The 19,002-nt window shown below is 26.5% G+C and overlaps 5 protein-coding genes across 7 annotated transcripts; 2 read left to right on the top strand and 3 right to left on the bottom strand.

Moving 5' to 3' along the window:
* The first annotated feature begins 66 nt into the window (after positions 1 to 66).
* Positions 67 to 4,641, top strand: LOC132914576 (mitochondrial 2-oxodicarboxylate carrier-like). Its single transcript, XM_060973785.1, has 7 exons — positions 67 to 169; positions 2,634 to 2,862; positions 2,989 to 3,095; positions 3,224 to 3,280; positions 3,677 to 3,976; positions 4,105 to 4,250; positions 4,461 to 4,641. The coding sequence occupies exons 2-7, from the start codon at positions 2,682 to 2,684 to the stop codon at positions 4,579 to 4,581; spliced, it is 912 nt and encodes a 303-aa protein (XP_060829768.1). The 5' UTR covers positions 67 to 169; positions 2,634 to 2,681; the 3' UTR covers positions 4,582 to 4,641.
* On the bottom strand, positions 4,284 to 6,437 carry LOC132914571 (uncharacterized). Its single transcript, XM_060973778.1, has 4 exons — positions 6,334 to 6,437; positions 5,583 to 5,865; positions 5,262 to 5,490; positions 4,284 to 5,176 (listed from the first exon to the last, which is right to left on the bottom strand). Exons 1-4 carry the CDS (start codon positions 6,354 to 6,356, stop codon positions 5,094 to 5,096), a joined length of 618 nt encoding a protein of 205 aa, XP_060829761.1. The 5' UTR covers positions 6,357 to 6,437; the 3' UTR covers positions 4,284 to 5,093.
* Positions 6,438 to 6,790: 353 nt separating this feature from the next.
* LOC132914559 (cilia- and flagella-associated protein 157) lies at positions 6,791 to 10,639 on the bottom strand. Of its 2 annotated transcripts, none has more exons than XM_060973762.1 (7): positions 10,308 to 10,639; positions 9,266 to 9,537; positions 8,826 to 8,979; positions 7,811 to 8,099; positions 7,393 to 7,656; positions 7,171 to 7,296; positions 6,791 to 7,060 (listed from the first exon to the last, which is right to left on the bottom strand). In XM_060973762.1, the coding sequence occupies exons 1-7, from the start codon at positions 10,430 to 10,432 to the stop codon at positions 6,863 to 6,865; spliced, it is 1,428 nt and encodes a 475-aa protein (XP_060829745.1). In that variant the 5' UTR covers positions 10,433 to 10,639; the 3' UTR covers positions 6,791 to 6,862. The 2 variants fall into 2 exon arrangements, with proteins under 2 accessions (XP_060829745.1, XP_060829746.1); XM_060973763.1 differs by having other exon boundaries at positions 9,266 to 9,711; positions 10,308 to 10,396.
* A 1,045-nt stretch (positions 10,640 to 11,684) lies between these two features.
* LOC132914555 (protein sel-1 homolog 1) lies at positions 11,685 to 16,085 on the bottom strand. Of its 2 annotated transcripts, XM_060973755.1 has the most exons (8): positions 15,942 to 16,085; positions 15,460 to 15,829; positions 14,619 to 15,106; positions 14,274 to 14,512; positions 13,169 to 13,648; positions 12,813 to 13,041; positions 12,322 to 12,728; positions 11,685 to 12,211 (listed from the first exon to the last, which is right to left on the bottom strand). In XM_060973755.1, exons 3-8 carry the CDS (start codon positions 15,061 to 15,063, stop codon positions 11,786 to 11,788), a joined length of 2,226 nt encoding a protein of 741 aa, XP_060829738.1. In that variant the 5' UTR covers positions 15,064 to 15,106; positions 15,460 to 15,829; positions 15,942 to 16,085; the 3' UTR covers positions 11,685 to 11,785. The 2 variants fall into 2 exon arrangements, with proteins under 2 accessions (XP_060829738.1, XP_060829737.1); XM_060973754.1 differs by having other exon boundaries at positions 15,460 to 16,083.
* A 22-nt stretch (positions 16,086 to 16,107) lies between these two features.
* LOC132914575 (uncharacterized) lies at positions 16,108 to 18,929 on the top strand. The gene is made up of 8 exons (XM_060973784.1): positions 16,108 to 16,613; positions 16,754 to 17,025; positions 17,133 to 17,286; positions 17,401 to 17,580; positions 17,776 to 18,148; positions 18,295 to 18,407; positions 18,527 to 18,650; positions 18,726 to 18,929. Exons 1-8 carry the CDS (start codon positions 16,423 to 16,425, stop codon positions 18,843 to 18,845), a joined length of 1,527 nt encoding a protein of 508 aa, XP_060829767.1. The 5' UTR covers positions 16,108 to 16,422; the 3' UTR covers positions 18,846 to 18,929.
* Positions 18,930 to 19,002: the final 73 nt, after the last annotated feature.

Raw genomic sequence — 19,002 nt, 5'->3', positions numbered from 1 at the left:
CTTCCGCATTCATTTTGTGAGCGATTCCTATATTTCCCATATTATTTCCTTCAAAAACTGATTAAGCTGACGGTCAATCAACAAGGAACTACTGTAACTACAAAATGGTAGCGATAATAATTCAAGGCTGCAAATACGGTTTACTTAAACGAAACGGAATATCACGAAGGTTAATAAAGAATTTATTATCTGAGGCTATTTCAACAACTGATAAAAGTATCTGTATATACAATTAATTTACCTAATCAGGATATCTTGTCATGATGGATGCGATTAAAAATTAACAGCGATCTAATTATAGTATCGTGCTTTAAAACATTAATATATAATCAATTCAGCGTTTGTTCTAAATTTATATTTTTTGTAAATAACAATGCTAGCATTAATTAACATTCCTTATATTTTTGTGGCTAAGAAAAGGATTAATTGGGGTGTTTTAATACTGTAATAAAGCAACGAAGTGTTTGTTTGATCCCAAAATAAAAATATTCAATTGAAAAGTCAAGTCAAATGAAAATGTAAAGCACTAAATTTATCAGATGGAAATATTCAATTCTTTAATATACAAAATTCTTTATTGTATAAAATAGCTTTGTTTTAATTAATTAAAATTTTGTAACATCTTTTGAAAAAAAATTGTAAATTTTCTATAAAAACTATTATGTGTAGAAAACATACTCTTTTTTAAGTCTACAGTAACTAGAATATATAGAATATACAAAAATTAGCAGATTGCATGGTTAAAGATCAAGGTATTTTTGTTTTATGTGTTGTTAGATGTTTTATGTTTTAAATTGCTTAGTTATACTTTTGAAAATACTACTATTAGTAGTAGTACCACTATTAATACTATATATATAGTATGTATTATTATTCTGTTGATTTTTTCAAAAACATAGAATATCTACACTTATCCAGTATAAAATAGAAAAATCATATCCCTTGTAATATTTTCAACTTCAATTCAATATTTCTGAAATATATTAAAAAATAAATGTTATATACTTTAAAAATATTTAGAATTCTTTAATTATTCTTTTTAATCCTTTACTTATAAAATCCTTTAATTATATCCTTTAATTATAAGAATTATCATTGTTTATTTGAATGTGAAAAATATGGAATTTTTATATTATTGCATAAAATGGTATAATGAAAAATATCTATATTACAATTAAGTCTTCGATTATAAAAATTATAATGTATATTTAGATATTCTAATATAAATGTGAGAAAAATAAAAGAAAAATGTATCAGAAGTGCTGTGCAATTTTAATATCCTTGATTGAACAAAGAAACTAGTATATTTATAAACTAATTTTCCTTCCTGTTAGTTTAAGAAATTAAATTATTTTTATGGCCAAGAATATTTTTATAATTGTAATGCATGTAATGAATTTAAGTAAATTAAACAATAATTTCTAATTTAATATTTTGATTGTATACCAATTAATAAATGATGAATTACTAATTAATCTTTTAATTGTGATATATAAATTGTATTAAATAATATTTATTATAAATATTTACATTTATCTATTAATTAACTTCGATTTTTTTTTTGAATGGTTAATAAATACTTTCGATGATTAGTTTTAAATCGACGATTTGAATTCAAAATAAATAATTTTGAAAATACGTAATGTACATTCATATAATTGATATAAATTCAGCTGTATGATAATTTTCTAAAATTATACACAGAAAAGTAAAATAATGTTTTTGACTAAATATTTTATACATAATTTTAACTTAAAATAACGAATCATTTCAGCTTTAAGATTTTGGCTTAACTTACAATTAACTTAAAGATTGTAATTACGTAATATTGTTCAAGAGAGTGACAAGATATTGCCTTATCATGCTTTCACAATTATCTGTACTTTGGTTTAGTATAAGTTTGTTATAGTCATTGTAAAACCGTATATTAAAGACGTAATTATCTCATTTTCTTCGTTAGTGTTGTAACAACATTTTTTCTTTTGCACGAAAAAAATTCATTTTTGTTAAAAAAAATTGTTCTATATAATGTTTTTTATTAACCCAATATTTTTATAAAAATTAAAATAAGCATGTATTTACCGAAAACATATTTTTTGTTTATTTATGTTTGGAAATTTATAACATAGATCAATTTAGTAAATCATTTTACTAAACTTTCTATATCAAAAAATATTTCTTCTTGAGTACTTAAATACTCAAAAAATATTTTCTTAAAAAATTTCTTATGAAGTAGATAATTGCAATATAGTAGCAGTGGTAATGAAACTTGATCAATAAGAAAGAGTAGTTAATTTAAATTTGATTACTTACAAAACATTTTTGTTATAACTTCATTTATTCAAATTCTTACTTACATGATTTCTTATATTTCATAATATTTTTAATAATAAATAAAAATATTTAATAAGTAGATAAAAGAACACAACATGAAAAAATATTCAAATTGCATAAGTAGTTTAATATTTTTAATATGTTAAATAAGTAAAACTATAAGAATCAATTGTATAAATGAATAATATTAATTACATATGTATATATATGTATCATTTTTTAAATATATATGTATATTAAAATAAAGCGTAAGAAAAATCTCTAGAAGAAAATTATAATGTTTTTTCTTTCTTAAAAAGCTAAGAAAATTAATGAATTAAGCACCTAGTAAAAAAGGCTGAAACAAAATGGCACATATAGAAATTACCCAACGTAAATCAAGTCTTATAAAGGAGGCTATCATTCAGATTGGTGCAGGTGGTTCTGCAGGCTTTGTAGAAGCTTGTATAATGCACCCCATGGATCTCATTAAAACACGTTTCCAATTGCAAGTTAAAATGGGAACTCAAGATGCTCTTTATTATACAGGCATTGTATCGTTTATTTGTATATGTTTTTATTTTAGCATTACTTTTGTTATTTTATTGTGATATGTATTTTAATTTCTTGTTTTAATTAGTTGTAAACATTTTTTTATTTATATTTCTATCATAGGAATTAGAGATTGTATGAATAAAATGTATAACAATGAGGGAGTTGCAGCATTTTGGAAAGGTATATTACCGCCAATTATCATGGAAACTCCTAAAAGAGCTGTGAAAGTATGTAATATGAAATAGTTCTTTTTTCATTATTTTCATTGTAAATTGTTAAAATGAAATCTAGTTCAAAGATTACTGATTTAATATGAATATTATATCTATTTTTTCTATATCTTTTAATTTTTTAGTTTTTCTCCTTTGAACAGTACAAGAAGTTTTTTAATAATCACACGTCACAGTCAATGGTATGTATTCCATTGGAAAATTTCTTTGATGTACTTCTATTAATACAAAAGACGTCTAGAGAAAGTTTTATGAGATATGTAGGCAAACAAGTGTGATCTGCTTCTTAAAAATAATTATAGCTATAAGATTATTATGGTATATTACAATTTACTTGGATAAGATACAAATATATCTTTTTTTATTTAATTTTATTAATTAATTAGTTTCTTTAAATCTTAGCTATATTATTATAAGTAGTGTATCATTCTTTTAAGTAAACTAGCCATACTTGTTTACATATTTAAACCTTTTATAACTAAATGTTTCAATGTGTAATGTACATTATGAAATAACATAATGTTTAAAGCATGTTACTAAATATGTAAATTTTTAACAATTATATAATGCCTTTTTAGGCATTCTTTTGTGCTGGATTCTTAACAGGTGTAACAGAGGCAATTTTAGTAAATCCTTTTGAAGTAGTTAAAGTACAAATGCAGTCTAATCGCAAACATATCAATGATAGTCCATCAACTATTGCTGTTACTCGACATATTCTTTACAACCAAGGTTTTGGACTAAATGGTCTTAATAAAGGTTTATCTGCTACAATAATGAGAAATGCTGTTTTCAATGCTTTTTATTTCGGGATTTATCGTTCTATTATTCCTCGACTGAATAAACAAAAAGAATATGTTCCAGAACTGTTTCTGAAGGTATATTTCAGCCTTAAAATGTAAGGCATTTCATTTATATTAATTATACTTATTTTAGTAATGAAAAAGGATATATATTTATTATAAATATCAGTATGTAATTAAAAAAAGAATATGTATCTTTTTAGTTTGCTATAGGTTTTATATCTGGGACAGTGGCATCCTGTATGAACATACCTTTTGATGTTGCTAAAAGTCGTATTCAAGGTCCACAAGGAACAATCCAGTATAAGGGTACTCTGCAAACTATTTACTTAGTTTATCAAAATGAAGGGTAAAAAATTATTAACTCAGATTCTTTTATTTATTCTAGACATTCTGAATTACTTTTTTTATTATTATACAATTATATTATTTTTAATAATTTTATACATGTAGTGTTTCTTCTTTTATTTGTATTATCTCATTGCATCTGATTAACAACCAATAAGTACATAATGAAATGCTTTTTAATATTCATAGCTTGTGAATATTTTTATTTTAGATTTAGAGCCTTGTATAAAGGATTGTTACCAAAGATCTTACGATTAGGTCCAGGTGGTGCAATTATGCTTATAGTTTATGATAAAATGACAGCATTTCTCAATATGCAGTTTGGTGATTAAAATAAAATTTTACTCTACAGAGCAGATTGGATAATGCATTTCTTACATTACCAATGAATTGTTTAAGAAAAAAATGATTTCTTGATATGTATTTGTTTGTATGAGATTATAGTTAGAAATGTGATTTAGCCTTAGATTTAGTGATATTGATAGTGTGTTTAAAGATTAATAACTTATAAATAAATGTTTTATACAAGTAATCCAGTCATCCAACAATATAAAATAAAAAATATGTCAGATTTATACAATATGTTGTTGAGAGGGAAATTGTGTAACTATATCTTTTATAAAATTTGAAATGTTTATGTAAAAAAAAAAGTTAAAATATATCACAGAAAAGAATATACTCTAATTTTTATTAATGTATTTGTTACGCTACTTAATGCCTATTTACTAATGTCTATTAAAAAAAAATAAATTTTTTGTTTTGGTTCATATGCAAATATCCAAAAATATTTATCTTGATTTTCTGAAATTTTTGCAGAGATAACAATATAATCAATTATTCGCAGTTAATCATCCAAAATAGAATCTAGCCACTTTTCTAAGTCCAAAGATTTAGTTGACGTATTAGGTTTATTTGTTATTTTTGAATCTGTAACAAATATGTATTTCATTAGCCTTTTAAAAGTAACATTTTCAAATAAAGTATTTTATTTTAAATATGCATAAACATATACCAGAGCTAGAAGAAAGAGATACAGATTTCACAATTGTCAAAGGATCAGTCACAGGTTCATGACATGACAATAAAAAGTCTAACTCATCAGCTGTATTTTCTAATAAATCCTGATTCTTGTCTTCATCTTTTGTATTATTTACAATCATCTTTTCTGAATCACTTAATATTTTATTATAATTTTCTTTACCTCGTTCCATAATATTGTAGATATCTGTTAATTGGTCATCCTGCAATGGTTAATAACATTTCAATAATATCTACTTATTTTTTAAAGAATCAGGATTAAGTTTAAATTAGTCTGATGTATTACTAAACTTACAGTAAAATACTTTGCATCAATATTAACATTTTCATTAAATGAAATTGCTTCTATTGCTGCAGATAATGTTTTTAGATCAAGTGTAAAAAAATCAGAGTATTTGAAAACATCAACATTCCAATTTTTTTCTGATTGAAAAACAAAGTCATCATTTTTAGAAATTGGAGCATTTGATAGAAATTCAAAATCCTTTGTAGTATTTTCATCCACATCAATGATTTCTTCGAAGTATTGCTTTTCCTTGTCTTCATTAACTTCCCCCTTTTCTTTTTTTGTTTTACCTCTATATGTATATAAAATAGATATTATTTTTTAATTAAAATTAAAAAAAAAGGAATTAAATTTAAAAAAAAAAAGATGTAAAAGAATAATACTGCTTCTAATATTAAAAAATAGTGAAGAAATAGTTATTTTTTAATTTAATTACATTTATATTAATAGATACTTAACTGAATTTCATATTCATATTCATATTCAAATCTAATATTTATTTTATAACCTAACCTCTTTTGACGTTTAATGTATTATTATATAAATTACACATTTTGTACCTTTATGTTTACAAATAAAAGTCCTGGACGTTTTTTTAAGTATTTTAACGTTACTAACGTTTATTAAGTTACATACAGTTTAATTATTATAAAATGAAGAAATATAAATTTTTGTAACAAAATATTCTTCTGCATAATCATTTAAAAAGTTATAGTTAAATAAATTATTAAAATTATTATTTATTAAAATAACCACTAACCTTCCTTGCTTCTTTTTAGGCATTTTTCCTATTTTCTCCTTTTATATAAATATATACATATACCGAAGTTTATACTTTGCTAGAATATTTAGGAATACATTTTGAAGAAAACATGTTATATATTTAATAGATCGATTCAATTTCACGACGTGAAATATTAATACGTTTAATTAATTAATTAAAATGCCATGGGTAGCTTGATTTATTTTTATTATATTTTTCTATATAACTGTATAAAATTTAAAGAGTATTTCAATCAAAAAACCTATGTATATGTATATTGTGCGAACTTTTAACATTAAGTGTCTCGTAAATGAAATATGCTCGATTGTATAACGAATAAAATGCATTGCTTTTAATTCTGTATTTAAAAAATAGGAAAGATAAAGAAATAATAAAATGTTAATATTGTTTTAAAATCATAAATATTGCGAATGAAAATATTATTCTACAAATATAATTTTTGTATTACTTAATATATGTGGCAATGTAACAATTACCACAACTAAAATATACAATACAAAATTGGTTATTCTTTAGGAGAGGAAACACTAGAACTAATATCACTCAATAAGCAAGATGATATATGTTCCAAGTCTTTCAATGATTCTTCTTCTTGTACTTCTTCTTGAATATCTTTCTTTTCCTTTTTAGCAACCTTTCCTTCTTTAATGGGTTCAATAAGTCCCAAACTTCCCAATGTATATTTACAATCAATATTATCAATCTATAAAATATGTGTACATTGTTTTTAAATTATAATTAAACTTTTTATGTACGATTTAACTTTTCAATTTATGGTTCTTTATTAGTTAGGTTCAATATTAAAATATGCACCTCGGATGCTGAGTAATCTACAGCACTAATTATGGTCTCAGTTTGCAATATTTCCATGAGAGATTGCAGTAGTTGTGGTGCCATTTTTCCAAGGCATTGTTGGTTATTGTAAGCTTTCTCTGTGACCTATATAAATTTATTTATATAAAATAATTGATAGAAAAATAGATTTAAATGTCAAAAAAAAGAAAAAAGGAAGAGAAATTAAATAATCATAACCACCTGCAAAGCTTCGTTAAGAAATATGGTAGCAGTATTCAAAATAGTTTTAAGTGCATCCAATTCTTTTTCTTTGTTCTGAATTAATTTCACTAATCGTTTATTTTCATTCCTAGCCATCAGGATATTTTTTTCATATTGTTTCATTTCCTTATCTAGGAGCGCATCTTTTCGTTTAATTATATTTTCTAAGATACTTTGCAATTGCTTCAGACGAACATTACTTCTCTGTACTTGTCCATAATACATAATCAACGATTCATATTCCTGTGGAATTATTTATATACACTTGCTAATTGTACTTTATATCTATTTTTATGTGAAATGCGTTATTAGTTAAACCATATTAGTTTGTTGACATGAAGACGATAGAGGTAGCTAAATTTCATTTTATCTTTAACGATAATAATAATAATATCACCTCGACGACTTGATGAATCGCATGCCTTTGTTTCAGCGTTTTATTCAATATTATCTGCGTCTCGGTTTCGAACAATTCGCATTTCAGCCTTAACGTTTGTTCCGTTTTCTTGCGTTCGATGTTGATGGCATCGAGCTCCCTGTTGGTTTTCAGCAATTTATCAAGATCTCGATTCAATGCCACGTTTTCATGAATCGCACGATTCATGACTTCCGTTATCCGCAATGTGACCGCCTTCAGAAGTCTCTCCGATAAAATTTGCAAATGTTCTTTCATCTCTTTCTGCATCCTGCACACATTCATCGCGATTGCATACAGTTACCGCAATCATCGGCTCGTAAATTTTTCTATATTCCTAGATTTAACGATCACAAGCGAGATACATAGATTCACAGTATCTCAGAAAGTATCTGCATGTATCTTTCATGGATAGTAAATATCCAAAATACTTTCGTAAGCCACTGTATGTAATTAAGTTGAAAAATGCAGTCAATCCTACATAATATATAAAGATATAACTTAGAAAAAACGAAGCTGGCACTCCGCTGGGGGAGCCACCCACATGCTATATTTATTTTTATTTTATTTTTTTTCACCAATAAGATATAACACTTTACCAAATGACCTTCAGGACAAATTGTAAAAAAAAAAACCAAAATAATAAAATCCTACATAATTTGAAAACCTCTATAAGATTACAACTTCTTTCATAAATAGAATTTTGTCTTTTCACAAAATATTTAGAAAATTAGACATATTTATTCATACGAAATATTTTAGATGAATGAGTCATTTTTATAAAATATTCTGGAATTATTAACATTCATCATTTATTAGTTCATTGGAAAAATATATGGAGCTAAAAGTAATTGAATATAAAAATATGGGATATTAAATGTAAATATAGGTGTATAAATATATTAAATATATTAAATATAGATGTGTAAATATATTAAATGTAAATATAGGTGAAATTCCTTTTTTAAACATAATCAAATTTTTTAACAAAACGTACACTGATTTCCCGACCACCACAGACTTCTCAGCTTCGTAAAGTTCCTCCTCATGTCGCTTTTCCTGTTCAGCCATTTCCTGTTCTTGTTTCTCGAATTTTTGTAACAGATCGAGTCGGGCTAATCGCCAATCTTCCAGTGCATTTAATTTACCAGCTAATCAAAAGAAAAGAATTATATCAATATAATATATTATATTATATTAATTAATTTATATTAATATAATAAAATTTGTTTGTCTTACAATAATATAATATATTATATTAATTAATTTATATTAATATAATAAAATTTGTTTGTCTTACAATACACTTAAAACAGTTAGTAATACTACACATAAAAAAAGATTTTCGAAGAAAATATCATATCATCAATATATCGACATTATTGCTAATTAAACCAATCGTAAATAATTAAACTTAATTTAACTGTTATATTTCACCAGCTAATTTAACTTCTGCGCTCAAATTATTCTCCATCGTGCGATATTCGTTATCCATCGCTTCTTCCTTCTTCTTATGAGCAGCCAGTTCATCTTTGCGCAACTCTTCCAAAGCGGTGAGTCTTTCAGAAAGCTCCTTTGACTCCTCGATTTTTTCTTCTAAACTTCTTTTTAGATGTGCGATTACATCCGAGCGATCTTCCTCCAACTGCCGGAACTTCTCTTTTGCAAGTTCTGCTTGTTCCTCCAGTTCTTCATTTCGACTTCTCAAACTAATTTATTTCCCTTAATCCAAACATTCTTTCGAGTTTGCATTTCAACCGTTTAATTTTTTAATTCACCCTTTCTATTTTCTTATTTTTATATTTTTTAAATATTCTCGTTAGTTCTAGTAGCACAGAAACTATTTTTAAAAGAAACTGTTTTTGTAGGTACCGTTTTATATCCTGTTGATGTATTTTTTATTCTTATTACCATTTTCATATTTTCGTTGATAAACAAAAATATCAAACAAAAATTGTTCATTTATATTATAAAGGAAACATTGTATCGACAATTGTTTCTGAAAATATTTGGATGTCGATCGTAAATAAAAAAGAAAATAATTTCAATTGTACATCAAATATTAATTATTAGTTATGAAATAATTTTAATGCTAAAATGGATTAAACAATATTCAAGTTCATAAAATGTATATTTATTTTTTTTTAAATTATCGTCTTATCGATCATTAAATCGCTCATTGTTTAATTTTTGTTGTATACATAAAATACAGCGTCATGACATCTTATTAACCTTTAAACGATTTCTTTCTTAATATATATAATATAATTTATATAGTTTGTACATATGTATTTTAAAAATTATAAAATACAGTATATTCATAAATTTTGTAATAAGTTTTTAAAAATCAAACACGATATTTTGTAATAACACATTTAAGAATAAATAAAATCAAATCAAACTCAATTTTCGATTAATCGAAATACTTATCATGATTTAACTAAATAGCCTGAAATCATTTGTACGTAAATTTACTTACCGTGCCAACTGTCTGTTGTTATCTAAGATCTCTTGTTCGTAAGACAGGGTCTCTCTTTCGTCGATACATTTCTTTTTCACTTTCTTTTTTTTACTTTTGCTTTTTTTCTTTCTAGCCTGTTGCATTTCTATCAATCAGATGCCAATTATAAATAATTTAAACCTTTGTACGTCACATTAAGGAACAATACACGAAGGTATTTCTTGTTAGATCGATAATTCTATAGTTTCACGGTAACGAAAGAATTTGACAAATCATTTCATAATAAAATAATTTCTTCTGTTTAATCTTCAAAGCCTTCTCGAATCTTTTTCAGAGATTTTAACATATATACGTAATTTAATTATAACATCTCTAAATTACTTTTCGAGAATTCTAAATTACTTTGTGCAAAAAATTAAATTTGCTTTTTTTCTGTACAAATAACTTTTAGAATTATGCTTAAACTCTCTTTTCATTATTATCATTCAAAACTTTTTTCAATTTTTGCGTGTCTACTCAATACAGTCAAAAAAAAAACCTAATAAATAATATTATTAATACTTTCAAAGAATTGTAATAAAATTTTATTAGTGTATAATAATAAATAATACATTTGTAAACATCATAATCGGTGAAGGAATGTTTATACATTAATACATGAAAGATGTATTTTCATTCACAGATATTTATAATTTTAATCAAAAGACATCTTTTAGAACACAACATACCCATGTCAATATATGAAGATGTAATTTACAAATCATTTTAAATAAAATAAAGTATTCTACATAAATCTTACCTTTATCAAAAAACATAATTTTAATGTTATTAATTTATACATACATTTTATACATTATCATAAAAATATATTTCCTAGAAACTTACCTGTTGTATATAAATGTATAATAATGAAAAGATGTTTCCTATCTTATATTTTTTCTATCTTAAACATTATACTCACTCTATTTGTAAGCATTTACACTCTTTTTTGTGATTCTATTATCATTTCTATATTTTTTCGAAATATACATACATATATGTATGGAAATATTAAATATAAAAATCTATTCCAAATCAGTTTATGAATAATTTGTGATCTAAAAATTTAAAGAAATCCATACAAACTGAACAAATGGCAAATGCTTAAAATTTGAAGATTTCTTTAAAATCTGATTTCGTTTTGTATATATACAGAAAGCAAAAGTCAATGTATAAGTGAAGTTAAAGAAATCTAAAATATTACGTAACCATTATCAAATCTACCAACTTCAGAATTTGACATAATAAATACAGATCAATAATACATACATAAATCTGTACATACTCACACACTATCAAACTTCTGAAATACAAACAATCTCAACATATACAAGGTGGCTCAATAAAAACAACATATCAATATGCACACATGTGCATGTATTTATGAACCATCAGTAACAAACTTTACTTCATCTAAAAGGAAAAGAGAAATAGATTCGAAAAAAGATAATTAAGAACTAGTTAATTCTAGGTGGAGGTGGTGGTTGTGGCCTGCGAAAATAAATAATTAAACTGAGCATGCCAGTGAGCAATCCAATAAGATATAAATCCCAGTTCTGACCCAAAAGCTGGTCCCACTTATTTAAATGATCAGCAAAGCTAAATTCTTGCAGATATTCCAGACCAAAGAAAAATGAAAGTTTAATGAGAGCCAGTGCTACAGGAATTCTTGCATCTGGACTAGCTTCAGCCGCTAGATCATAACATCGTTTGGCTAGATGCCGATCTTTAGCAAGACCCAAGCCACGTTCATGCATGTATCCCAAGTTAAACATTGCTTGCGCATTATGTTGTTGCTCAGACGCTGATCGATAATGAGTAGCTGCAGCCTCATAGTCAACTTTTGTTCCACGACCGTAGTAATGAGCATCTCCTAATTTGACCTGTTATAATAAATTTTTTGCAAATAATAATAGATAAAATTTTTAATAATAATTCGATAGTTTCCGGATAAATGATTTTCCTTACTTAATTTGCGCAGAAGATAACATACCTGAGCAGTAGAATATCCTTGAGCAGCTGCTCTTGCCCATAAAGCAAGAGCCCTAACTAATCCCTCTTCTTCTGATAATATTGTAGTTTCTCCTTTATCCAATATAAATGCAGCATTACTCTGTGCTACCTCATAACCCATTTCTGCAAGGAGAGCATAATTGACGAAAGCCTCGTTTATTCTACCTTCTCTGTAATCTGTGTGAGCAACCATTAGTTGGTCGCTCCATTTGCCCCTTTCTGCAACATTTTTTAGAAGTTCGACAGCAGCTGGACAACTACGCATCATGCCTGTTCCAGTAGCATGCATTTGTGCCAAATTATAGAATGCCAAAACATGACCAGACTGACTAGCTAAACTAAAATACTTGTTGGCTAATTTGTAATCGCGTCTTACTCCTGTACCACCTATTAGACAATTGTGTTATTAGGATAACTATAATAAATTGTATAAAATTTACTACATAAAAAAATGAATTTTTTTAATCTTACTGAAATACATATTGCCAAGTTGAAGTTGTCCATCAACCCATCCTTGCTCTGCAGCTTGGCTAAAGTACTGAAGAGCTTTTGCAGTATCTCTTTCAACTCCCCTTCCATAAAGATACATAAGACCTAACCCACTCTGACCAACAGGATTTCCAAGTTCAGCAGCTTTTTTGAAGTATTTGTATGCTGTTTCATTATCCTGTTTAACTATATCACTGCCTTCTAAATAAATCTATAAAAATACGATATACTATTAAAAATAATTTGATGAATATCAACATTATATAATTTCCAAAAATATCTGTAGCATAACAGAAAGTAATAAGTTATTATTTAGTTTAAAATTTAATATTTATTACTTTTCCTAGAAAAGCCATAGCAAGGGGATTCCCAGCATCAGCAGCATGTTGAAAATATTGTAATGCTCTTTCATGATCCAGTGGTACACCTCTTCCACCTTGATAATGTAATTGCCCTAATCCCACTTGAGCTTGTATATCTCCTTTTTTTGCTAATAATTGGTAATATTCTATTAGATCTTGATCAAAGATTCCTGAGCTGTATGCTGGATTCTCCTGTTCATCTAAAAGTCTAATTCTCTGAACAACTGGTCCTCCGCTAAAGGAAACCTCTTCTGCAACCTTGTTGGCTACTTTACGATAAAAATCTAAAGCTCTCTCACAAGAAGCGGGAGTTGTAATTCCAGCCCAGTGACGATAGCCTAAGGCCATTTGTGCACGATTATCACCACCAAGTGCTGCTACTGTGTAATGCAGCAGTGCCTTCGCTTGTGATGCTTGTACTCCACCTAATCCAGTTGCATATAGAAAGCCCATACCCTGAAAATAATTTGCCCATAAGTATTTATTAACTTACAACTCCTATTTATTAAGAATTCATTTATACATATAATAATAACGTAACATATTGTAGTATCGTGGACGAAAGGCCTAAGAGATACCGGCTGAACCACAAACAATGTCGCGAGAAAGCCTAAATGCCAACAGGCCCAACAATGTATCGTCGGTCCTTCAATCGATAGTTACGCGGAAGAGGCCTACGTGACACTGGCCACGAGCGGTTGCGGAACACGTGCGTGGTGGGGCTAAGAGAAAAGACAAAGGGATGCTAAGGGAGAAAGATGAATTAATAGTCAGTGTTAGTTGAGAAGTCAGAGAGTGTGAATCGAGAAGTCAGAGAGTGCGAACTGCGTTGTCAAAATGGTATTGCTAGCGTTGTCAAGAGTGTGGTCCGCGTGAGAGAGAGCGTTGGAACCGTAGTGACGTAGTGGCTATTTAGTTGTCTTAATTATAGTACATTATTGTATTTAGTTCACGTTAAACAATCATTGTTTCCTGTTTAACCAATACCTGTTTAATCCGTTTTAAATAAACTAATTGTAGTAAGATCCTACAATATAGTAAATAAAAAAACATATAAACACATATATAAAAATTTACAAACCATATGAGCAGATGGTAAACCAGTTTCAGCAAGTTCCTTAAAAATTTCATAAGCTGCTGAAATATCTTGACCAGAAGAAGCTGAACCAAATTGTGTACCCAACAACTGAGCCCATGCTAACATAGACCAAGCTTCTCGATGTCCCAGAATTGCTGCAGAAGTTAATAACTTATAGGCTTCTTCTTTATTTGAGCGTGTTGCATTTAAGAGACTCTGTGCCTTCTTAAATGTTAATTCCGCTGAAAATGTTAAAACGTTTATTTTAATTAAATAGTAAATTAATTATTTATTCAAAATATAAATTAATTATGTTATAAAAATTGCAATAAACTTTAATTGAAATACCTTCCTGTTGCTCCTGAGTAAGTGGTTCTTGAGGCTCATCATTAAGAGGTTCAAGTTGCTCTTCTTCGCCCCATTTTTCATTATCCTCTTCTTCAATTCTTAAATTATTATTTGGTAAATCTATATTTTTAGTTTGAGCTATCATTGTTTTCATCCAGACATTTTTCATTACAGGACTTTCATCCCTTGTGTTTGGTTCATTTTCTGTTCCCTCTTTTCTCTTTGTAATTTTATCATTAAGATATGGTTCATTGGCTGGTACTATTTTCAAAATACTGTCATGCAAAGCCTTTAGTTCTTGCAAATGTTCAAACGCATTTTCTTCTAAACTAACATCTTCTTCTGCTTCTTCCTCAGAAGTATCTGATCGTTTCTTGGAAACATCTGACTCCGAGGCAGCAGACATCACCAGCAAGAGTAAAATCAACTCTTTTCTTAGCTTCATTTTTCCAAATTATATTTTGATTGTAATTTGTTAATCAGCTGACCTTGATGTGAATATAAAATCAATTCAGTTGTCAATTCAATATCAATAAGATAAATATCAGTTATCAATAAATAACTTTTAATAGAAAGAACATGTATTATAAAAAATTTTCTATTGATAATCTACAGATATCTTTTATGATATAAATGTATTATAGATTAAAATTTTTATTTCATTATTAAACCATCATGATAGGAAAGCTTCAACTTTTAAACCACGTTTGACACATCAACATTTTTTGTATACAATATTTACAAAAATGTTATTTTGTTGTGTTCTATAACCTAAACTTCAACGAATACACCGTAAAATATGACAGAAATTACATTGTAGTAATTATATTTAGACTCTTACTTTTAGTTTGAACAGCTTGATAAAGATATTCTTGAATTCATTTTAAAATATCCTTTCGTTGGATTCGACTTTTCGTGGCAGAAAGACAAAGTTACGTCATTGAGACACGTCAACGCACATCTTTTTCGGTTATCACATAAATGAGTATTTATGATCACTTTCAAAAATATTATCTTTTCATACGAAAAAGACAGTGCTTTACAATTGTTTTATTATCACTAGGCTTTCGAAATATGTTATTCACTTAAAAATCGATGGATCAGCTGTTTCATCACTGCTTTATAAAATTTTGCGTGTTATATTGTTCTGTTGTATTGAATCACTGAAGTTAGCTCCAAATTGTACAAATATTGGCTATATGCTTCTAAAACTGGAAAAATAAAAACTCGAAACTAAAAAAAGTTACATTGTTGATGATAATATACAACTAATTGTGTATTTATACGTATAAATTTACCGTGAAGCTTGGTAACATAACCTACAAATGAACAACACAATTTGTTCTTGACATTGAAATTTTGCTTACAAAGGAAAATATACAAATTGACCAAATATATTTATAAATCAAAAACATACAGTTCATTGAACTGAAACTAAAGTCTATTATTATTAATAATCGCTGTTGTAAGTTAATAAACGATCATTATATATTTATATATATATAACTTTTATTTCCTCTTTTCAATTACTATATAAATACAAAATAATTTATTGCTATAGTAATAAATCTACATGTGTATAAAGAAAAGAAGATAATACAAATCTAGAAAAACTTACTAATACCAAATAAAAAAGGATAATACAATATTTGATAAAAAATTACAAAAATCTGACATAATATCGTTTTTGTTTATAACAATCGAATAACATATACAAAATAACATAAATAATATATACAATATTAACATTCACTGACAATCTTCTTTTATATTATTTTCTTTCATATACATTAGTATATGGTATATGAAAGAGTATTCAATTTTTATATTACGAAAAATGGTGGATTTATTCGGCAAAGACAAGGGAAATATTTCATTGTCAACACAATTACAATCGTATGAAGATGAAGACCAAAAAAAACTGCCAACGATTATTAATTTACAAAGAACCTTTTATAGTATTAAAATTGCAGATATTGAAAATAGAATAAACAGGTTAAAATTGAATTTAAACTTCATAAATACATCTAATTTCGTTATGCTTTCCTACATGTTAATACTATATAACATAATAGAAGATAAAAATTAGGACATTTTTTAAAGTATTAGAGATCAGTATCGAAATTAATATCTAGGTTTGACGAAAGAAACGACGAATTACTAAATGAAATCGAAACTACAAATGAACAAACAGCTATAGTAGATGCAGAAACGGCTGAAGAGATTGCAAATTTAAACAAACTACTTTCAACCCAAAATAATTTAGTAGAAAGCTTAAAAGAAAAGATCGACATCATAGAAAATGATCGAATAGAAAGTAAAAGATTACACGAAGAGAAAATAGAACTGTTTGCTCGAAAGTACAAAAAAACGAAGGTTGAATTAATTTCTCAGATCAAAGTCTTAAGTAACTTATAAAGATTTCTTTTCCTCATTCTTTTTACATTCTGCCGTTCTTTGATATTTGTTCGTAAGAAATTATGTTTCTAAAGAAAAGTTCAACCATTTTTCTAGGTGTGAGAATTAATGTTTTGGAAGATTTTAAAAAAGTGCAAGATGTACTGAAAGAAAAGTTCCAAGCAAACGAGGTGCAAATGGTGGAGAATGAAAAAAGGATAAAAGAAACGATGGAAATTATTAATCGAAAGATTGAATTTGATAAGGAAATGTATTAATATCCTATTCATTATACGTTTCATTGAAAAAATTTATCTTATCGTGAACAAAAAATGAGGAGAAAGTTTTTTGTTAAAAAATGATTTACAGGACTTTTTCAATACAGGGTCAAAAATGAAATGTACGATTGTCTTCATGATTTAGCGATACAGTTTCAGAAAGAAGTTAACAAACATATAAATTTGCCAAATCAAAGATTGATGAGAGAAAATATTATGTTAAAAAATGAATTAATACAAATTTCTACAAGAGTTTCATCAAATATTGACACCAATATCATTCTTAAGTAATACTTTAGATTTTATTTTTCTTTATCTTACAAAAATTTGAAATATACTTTTCTTCTTTTTAAATATATTTACATTGAATATTTTTTATTAATAATAAATTAATATATGTAATTATTTAACTTTATGTATATTATTTTGTAATAATATATATTTATGTAAGTTTAGTAACATTATGTTCTTTTTGTGTATAGAAATGCAGCAATTGATTGCAAAAAGAGAATGGGTGTACGAACTGCCTTTATAAGAGAAAATATAGTAATTGCAAAAGTACAGAATGAAGTGCTGGAACGATTAAAGAAGAAGTTTTACAATACGAAAGGATATCTTTCATCTATTAATATTCTTGATCCTGAGGCAGAACAAAAATATTTAATATTGATAGAAAATGCCAGTCGAGAAGAGAATGACATTAATTTTCGTTTCTCATCACTGAAAGCTGTACTTCATAAAGAAAGAACGAAAATTAGCGTTGCGAGATATATTTTGAAAAAATTAGAATGCAAAATAAGAGCACTTTTGGAAACAATTTATGATTTGAAGTATAACGCAATGTGTTTACTAAAAGTATGCTAAAACATCTTTGTATATTAATTTCAGATTTTGTGTAATATAATTGTGTAAATAACGTTAAAGTTTCGATATTTATTTTAATTATTTAAAAGACTAATTTTGTATTACATTAATTGTATGCATATCTGAATATTTTGTAGTGTCCTTCTAGTCGCCAGGATCTAATAACATTAAGTTGTATTGAGTCATTCTTATTCTTGAAAGATTTACTTATTAAAAGACAATTAAAACTTCGAAGTCACATTATTAAATCGTAAGTAATTACATTAATTATATGTTATTTTTTATACTTTTAATTTTACAAAATATTGCGAAAATGCAATATTTTTGTATAAAAAAATTTTTATAAAAATTAACATAAATTAAATTGAGGTCTGAAACTATACCACAAGAATTAGAATCTGTGTCACATATAGAGGACATCTCTGAAAATATTGATTTTGAGATAACAGCAGACTTTATAGAAGAAGAATTAAGTAAAGAAACTTTAGATGAAGTAAATAAATATTATCAAATTAATAATGTGGATTATTTAATTACATTTGAAATTTTTATTATTCAATTTTATTAGATGAAATATATTGATGATGTAGAGGAACAAAAAGAAATATCTATTGAAGATAGGGAATCTCAAGAACCATTCATTGAAGATATTCTCAAAGATACTGCTGATTTTTATGTAGAAAATTAATACAAATTAAATGCAAATTATGAGCTTGCAGAGGAATCATTATCTGACATCATAGAAGAATAAAATCTACTATTTAAAATTGTTTGCAAAGGTATTTTTTAATTTATCAGCATTATTATTTCTTTGGAAAAACATCATTTTTTATACAAAATCTACT

This window comes from Bombus pascuorum, chromosome 15, assembly GCF_905332965.1.
Source record: "Bombus pascuorum chromosome 15, iyBomPasc1.1, whole genome shotgun sequence".
Classification (NCBI taxonomy): Eukaryota; Metazoa; Arthropoda; class Insecta; order Hymenoptera; family Apidae; genus Bombus; species Bombus pascuorum.
Note: the sequence above shows the minus strand (reverse complement) of the source record. Positions and strands in the feature narration are given on the sequence as shown.

What these genes read in the sequence shown, in the direction of transcription:
- LOC132914576 (XM_060973785.1), top strand. Translation starts at nt 2,682, where the DNA reads ATGGCACATATAGAAATTACCCAACGTAAATCAAGTCTTATAAAGGAG. An exon ending in AGATGCTCTTTATTATACAG is followed by an intron (nt 2,863 to 2,988) that starts GCATTGTATCGT and finishes TTTCTATCATAG; the next exon opens with GAATTAGAGATTGTATGAAT. An exon ending in CTCCTAAAAGAGCTGTGAAA is followed by an intron (nt 3,096 to 3,223) that starts GTATGTAATATG and finishes TTAATTTTTTAG; the next exon opens with TTTTTCTCCTTTGAACAGTA.
- LOC132914571 (XM_060973778.1), bottom strand. Translation starts at nt 6,356, where the DNA reads ATGCCTAAAAAGAAGCAAGGAAG. An exon ending in CCTAAAAAGAAGCAAGGAAG is followed by an intron (nt 5,866 to 6,333) that starts GTTAGTGGTTAT and finishes ATATACATATAG; the next exon opens with AGGTAAAACAAAAAAAGAAA. An exon ending in ATCTCTTTCTTCTAGCTCTG is followed by an intron (nt 5,177 to 5,261) that starts GTATATGTTTAT and finishes TATTTGTTACAG; the next exon opens with ATTCAAAAATAACAAATAAA.
- LOC132914559 (XM_060973762.1), bottom strand. Translation starts at nt 10,432, where the DNA reads ATGCAACAGGCTAGAAAGAAAAAAAGCAAAAGTAAAAAAAAGAAAGTG. An exon ending in CGCAGAAGTTAAATTAGCTG is followed by an intron (nt 8,980 to 9,265) that starts GTGAAATATAAC and finishes TCTTTTGATTAG; the next exon opens with CTGGTAAATTAAATGCACTG. An exon ending in TAGATTACTCAGCATCCGAG is followed by an intron (nt 7,061 to 7,170) that starts GTGCATATTTTA and finishes CATATTTTATAG; the next exon opens with ATTGATAATATTGATTGTAA.
- LOC132914555 (XM_060973755.1), bottom strand. Translation starts at nt 15,063, where the DNA reads ATGAAGCTAAGAAAAGAGTTGATTTTACTCTTGCTGGTGATGTCTGCT. An exon ending in TACTCAGGAGCAACAGGAAG is followed by an intron (nt 14,513 to 14,618) that starts GTATTTCAATTA and finishes TAACATTTTCAG; the next exon opens with CGGAATTAACATTTAAGAAG. An exon ending in AAGGATATTCTACTGCTCAG is followed by an intron (nt 12,212 to 12,321) that starts GTATGTTATCTT and finishes TTATTATAACAG; the next exon opens with GTCAAATTAGGAGATGCTCA.
- LOC132914575 (XM_060973784.1), top strand. Translation starts at nt 16,423, where the DNA reads ATGAAAGAGTATTCAATTTTTATATTACGAAAAATGGTGGATTTATTC. An exon ending in ATTGAAAATAGAATAAACAG is followed by an intron (nt 16,614 to 16,753) that starts GTTAAAATTGAA and finishes ATTAATATCTAG; the next exon opens with GTTTGACGAAAGAAACGACG. An exon ending in CGAAGTCACATTATTAAATC is followed by an intron (nt 18,408 to 18,526) that starts GTAAGTAATTAC and finishes AATTAAATTGAG; the next exon opens with GTCTGAAACTATACCACAAG.